This window comes from Schistocerca americana, chromosome 2 (genome assembly GCF_021461395.2).
Source record: "Schistocerca americana isolate TAMUIC-IGC-003095 chromosome 2, iqSchAmer2.1, whole genome shotgun sequence".
Classification (NCBI taxonomy): Eukaryota; Metazoa; Arthropoda; class Insecta; order Orthoptera; family Acrididae; genus Schistocerca; species Schistocerca americana.
In genome coordinates, this window is record NC_060120.1 from 674877149 (window position 1) to 674883148 (window position 6000).

A 6000-nucleotide genomic window follows, 5' to 3' on the forward strand; every position below is an offset into this window, starting at 1 on the left:
TGACGCGGCCCCGGGCAAGAGCGGCTCAGCTCGAATAGCGGTGCCGCCGAAGTACCGGCCGGGGATGAACCGACGGGAAATACGGGCTACCGCCGTCCTGTATAAATGGCAGCAGGCGCAGGACACCGTCAGTACAGCCAAGGCAGCGGCCCCGGCGCACACAGTAGCAGCAGCACCAGGAGCTCCGGTAAGTTCAGATACCACTAGACGTTGTGAACACACAGATCCTCACTATCTATACTACCAAACGGCTAACCCGAGGCATCGTCCTAGTAGTAGAATGCCTATGTAACGGCGTCCAGGGACAACAAAAATTTAATTTCAATATTTCATACAATTTTTCATCGAATTTGGGAATTTAAAATTATTACATAGGTTTAAGCCAATAGGACAGTTAGAAACTGTGTACATATAATGAGGCAGCGTAATTAACGGCGCGCAAATTATCCATAATATATTCGTCCAGTGGTTGATAGAGAGACCACTTAGCGACTTTCAAAAAACTGTAAGCACAATTAACTTCCAGGCATTTATTACGTCATTCAGAACGAATCACTAACAGAAATATAGGGGAGATGTGGGTGGTCAACCGATAAATTGCTCTATCGTTTCCCTGAAACGGTTCATTAAAACAATGATTGACCATCGTTCGCTCTTTAGTGGAACTTTCACTCTGCTTGGTTCAGCCTGCGGAACGAAGCGCAGATGTGACGGAAGAATTGATGTGTTGAAGGAGACTCGTGACTTACGCCTGAGTAGCTCAGATGCCAATAGCATTGTCCACAAAAGATGAGACCTCATACTGTATTCCCGGTCCGGCACACAATTTTAATGTGTTACTAAGTTTCCAAATTAAGATGTCCAACAGCGAGTGCAATACTCTCTCATCACAGCAAGATCTCCCTCCATTCAGTCCATCGATATACAATCGATAGTCTAGCAAACTTGTACTAAAGGAGGAAACTTCATGTAAGTGATTGCCAGATCGTTTTTTATTTTTTTTTTTTTAAAAGGACAATCCGTAACTATTACGCGTCACTCTGTTTATGATTTCTGTCCGTTATGCAGCACAGAATGTAGATTTTTTTGTCGAGTTCGCATGGTTTCGTATCCTTCTGCTGTTCCCTGTTCTTTTATTCACTTGGACAAGGCTCTCCACCTAAAGAATGCGCTTATAAGTTTTTACACACGACCAAAGGTGCTCTATCTGACCAAAAGTATCCGGTCACCTATTAGTCGGTATTAACGTGGGGTGTGTTCATACATCGCCTTTAACAAGGCTTGAACATTGCTGGAGAAACTTTCAGTTACGTGTTTCTCTGCCTGTGGAGGAAACGCAGTTCATTCGTACTCAAAAGCCGAAACCAGAGAGTAATAAGTGATGTTGGACGCTGGGGATGGAGCGAAATCGGCGTCCAAGTTCATCCCAAATGTCTTCCATTCTGTTCAGGTCGGTACTCTCGGCAAGCAGGTTTGCCTCAGGAACGTTACAGTCCATAAACCCTTGCCTCGTAGATGCTGCTCTTTGACAGGAAATGCATCGTCGGATTGATACAAACTACCATTGTCTAAGAACTGTACCTCTACGGTACGCAGTACACACAGTGCTGTAAAATGTCTTCATATCCTTCATAAGCTTAATGAGGAGACCACACGTTGACCATGAACAGCACCCGCTTACCATTTGCTGCTGTCACTGCTACTGACAACACAATACGGTACTCTCGGTCTCCTCTAACACCACATCCTTTGTATTTCACTGTTTGCACTACACATGATGGCAAGTAACGTTCTCCATGCATTCGCCAAACCCAAACATTTCCATCTGGCTGATACAGGACACAGCGTGATTCATCACTCCACTCGTTTTCAGTCATCCACTGCCCAGTGGCGTCTGTCTTTACGTCACCTCAAGCGTCCCTCAGGAATGACTACGTAAATACGTGGTGTATGATGAGCTGCTCGACCATTGTACCCAATTCTTTTTAACTCTCTAGTTGTGCTGCAGGTAGCACTGGAACTCTCGAGTAATTCCTTCTGCTGCTTTCATGCGATTTTTACAAATGCACTCCGCAATGTTCTGCGGTCCCTGTCCGCCAGTACGTCTTCCTGGTCTTGCTGTGGCTGTGGTTGTTTCTTTGCTTTTATACTTAAGAATCACACCAGCAACAGTCCACTTGGGCAGCTTCAGAAGGGCTCAAATGTCCATAGTGGGTTTTTTGCTCAGGCGATATCCGATTACTCCCCACCTCCTTTAACACTGGCGGTTCAGCCTATCACGACATCTAGTGTCCAGTTTCACATTACGTAAGGGTGTCCGTATAGAGTGTATAGTGACTGTGATACTCCTTTCTTTAAAACGTGGATATTTAGGCATGATGCAAAGTACGGCTGGACATTTAAACATATGTAAATGTTAAGCTTTAAGCAAGAGTGATCATTATTGGACGTGTTTTGGTCAGTGTTCGTTCACCTGCTAATGCAGTCCTATCCTAACCGTAAGTGTTTCCGTTCCAGATTGAACGAGTATGAAGGCAGCAGTGCTCCTCGTCGTACTGAGTGCCATAGGGCTCAGCTGCGCGTTCCCTTCACCCAAGGACAAGGTGAGTGCCTTACTCTCCGTACACTTCCTTTTTCTGGTAGCAACAACTCTTAATCCCTCCAGTAACCGACTGTGGTGTGTGACAATGAAATTTATTAATAAACACAAACACAAACGAGGCTCTTTCGCAGTGTTAGTTTTAAATCCTCATTTGCATTTAAATTTCGGTAAGCCGTTGTTCACTTTTTTGGTTGAGGGCCTATAGCGTACCTGAATCGCTTTCCCCCTTCCCCTCTTTCCTACTATATGTGCTTCTACTGCACGGAGAGTGCATGTGTCGGTGTCTCTACACACAATTTATCTAATTTCAACGCTGTGGTCAATATGCAAGGTGTAGTCACAGAAATCTGAAGGCTGTAAATTGTATGTTGCAGGTCATAGTACGTTTTGAATCTCAAGTTACTGAAAGAACAGCTCTCCAAAATACGCAGTGTGTTTCTTGTGATATCTCCTATTGGAATTTAATGAGTTTTTATTTGAAGATCTCGCGTCGACTACACAAACCTGAGCAGCCCCAATTTGGTAATAGCCCCAAACCGTCGAACGTGACTCGAAAGTGACCTTTTCCTTCCGATAAATCTCACTGTGGAAATAGCTTCTCGCAGCTTTATTTTCTAGTCGTTTCATCCTCAATCACACCGGTCATATACTCGACGGTGCATGAGGTTTGTGTCTCATTCGAATGCCTGAACGCCAACAGTCTAATGAGACAGACATCTTTTCGTCTATTTAAGCGTCTTGTTATTACATTTATTCTTTGCACCAAGCGCTAGTTGTTACCAAGTCTTCCCCTATTACGTACCAAATCTGTGACGATTTTAGCGCTCTGTCACCAGTCTCTGAGAGCTGCAGACGACGTCTGCTATGTCTCTCCTGTGCATCGCAGACAGCAACTTCCAAGCTAACTTGAGGCACACAAGATGCAACTTCCGCTTCTGACAATGTCTCACCATCTTTACTAAATGTATCGATCTCTGTCCTGAGTTGCGCAAGCTCGTATTTGAGTTTTCCATTAAGCCGAAGCCTTTATTGAACCGAAAGAAACACGGCAACAACTTGTAGTCCGCTGTCTACAGTCTTATGAGTCTCGTGAATGAACGGAGGAAGCTGAGTTTCATGCGTTCAGTGTTTGCGAAGTTATGGTCCAGCTGTAAACACGTTTCATATGCCTACAATGCGTTAGTGGCCGTATCTTAAGTTCGCTGGGCTTGCCCCACGACACTTCTTCAAGATTGTAGGGACTTACGTTTCTATCTAGTGCTATCAGAGTGGCAGGTTCTTCTTCGTATTCTATGTACAGCACACAAACGGCACCCAGTGGCGGAGTGTGCTAAAACGAACGTGTTTAGTAATGGTTTTTATATGTGTGCGAGTTCGAGGGAAGTCTCCTTCAGTAAAGACCGCGATCCATCGATATATTCTTCGAATCATGACTTCGTAAGCTACATACAAGATGTATACGACGCTTTTGCTAGTTTGCTATTGCTGTAGATGTGGTTAGTGTATTTTCTTTCCAACATGTCGTTTAGTTCGTGTGTGTGCTACAGCGTTCGTTTGATTTTGTGGTTATTTCTTAGTTTAATTTATCATGTGATTTTTTTTTCTGTATAGGCTGTGATGCATGAAATATTTGTCTATGAACTAGTGCAGGTGGGGATCCATTCGGAGGGCGGGTAGATTAGGTCGTGTTTTTGCAACGGATGGCGTCGTACAAATGGCGCGATATTTCAGAAGCTGACTTGTTGGCGATCCTATTGATTGATTTGTTTTCTGCTGGCCGCCTCCTAGGCTCGTGGAAAAACACACAAACTGTTATTCTGTAAGTTCTTTAAGCAGAGCCTAAATAAAAATGGTGATGGTGATACAGATAAAAAAATTTACGAATGGTTGTTTTATTCATTTGATTCATTTTGTGTTCATTGACATCCCATACTATTTCCAGTGATATATTCGAATAAGATATACAAGAAATATGTCACCGTTTCGGATCAGATGCTGCAGCTAATTTTTGGAAATCGGAGAAGCTGATGTACCTGCTTACCGGCACGTCATTTCGTTCCAGGAGGACCGTGGCGGAGTGGACGTGGACGTGCACAGGGAGAAGGGCGTGGGCACGGTGGTGGGCGTGCAGGGCCAGGGCAACGTGTGGAAGAGCGGCGACGGCAGGACCCGCGTGGACGCCGACGGCTCCTGGCAGAGGGTGTACCGCGGGCCGGCGGCCGGCAAGCCAAAGTACTCGGCGGGCGTCCGCCTCTCACACAGGTGGTAGCCGAGCACGGCCGCTGCGTCGCGTGTCGGTGATCGCCGCTCACCAGCGTCCCACCTCTCTTCGGAAACTAAATGCCGCAAAACTGCCAGTTGTTGGACCAACATTTTTCCGTAGTGCCAAAGTACTGCCTATTATTACATTTACCGAAGTTTTAAACTTAATTTATTGATTTTTAGTTTAATAAAAATCTAACAAACATCAACTTCGTGTTTCTTTAATGACTTACATCAATTGCCATGTCTGTTTCACAAATATTCACGTTCTGTGTGTCATCGCATTTTAATATTTCGTTTATTGTATTTTCTGAGTCGTAAATAGGCATTTGCCTGAATGTATATGGAAAAAATTAAAGACAGGCAAGATGGTGTACCAGATCTACAGACGGCAGAGCGTCACACATCCATCACTCCAGGTAAAGCAATGCGTGCTACACTCTACGAGCAGGTGAAATGTGTTCCTGGCCTAAAAAATAGGAAGAGTGTAAACAAGTCATGCAAAACTTACGCAAAACATTTTTACCGGGTTAGTTACATCTTCTGTCATACGAAACACGACACACAAACGCGCTGCACTTATGGAGAAAAATATCTTTATTTAATTTGTACAATCCATAGTGACGTAAAAGTGATGCACAAACATAATTTGCTAAAACATCAGGAGCACAAATGTAACATTTGTCACTTTACGAAAATTTTCACGCCGGCCGCTCTGGCCGAGTGGTTCTAGGCGCTTCAGTCCGGAATCGCGCTGCAGCTACGGTCGCAGGTTCGAATCCTGCCTCCGGCATGGATGTGTGTGATGTCCTTAGGTTAGTTAGGTTTAAGCAGTTCTAGAGCTAGGGGACCGATGACAGCTGTTAAGTCCGCTAGTGCTTAAAGCCATTTGAACAATTTTTAAAAATGTTCAGTTTCCTACTTTAAGAAGAGAGACACGTCACCATTTGTTCACGCTATCGGAGATCAGCAGAATTACTGAACACAGGAGGAGTGACCCATCCGTAAAAATGTGGAAGCAGAGATGGCAATTATTGTTAATTATCTAGTTCTTAGCCCTAGCAGGATAAAATTTCCACTGCTATACACAATGGATGACTTGATGCAGCAGTTAGATAGCAACACTGAATTTTAGT

General features: G+C 44.3%; 1 protein-coding gene across 2 annotated transcripts in view; it reads left to right on the forward strand.

Annotated features, from left to right (window-relative positions):
* The window catches only part of LOC124595591, a 45510-nt gene extending 40464 nt beyond the window's left edge, over positions 1-5046 (forward strand). Inside the window, exons 1-3 of one of the 2 annotated variants that reach the window (XM_047134390.1) lie at positions 126-187; positions 2518-2603; positions 4665-5046. In XM_047134390.1, the coding sequence (XP_046990346.1) occupies positions 2529-2603; positions 4665-4871 (282 nt within the window). In that variant the 5' untranslated portion in view covers positions 126-187; positions 2518-2528 and the 3' untranslated portion in view covers positions 4872-5046. Of the gene's footprint in view, positions 1-125; positions 188-2517; positions 2604-4664 lie in introns of those variants that run through there. The other variant, XM_047134389.1, reaches the window with a different exon arrangement.
* Positions 5047-6000: the final 954 nt, after the last annotated feature.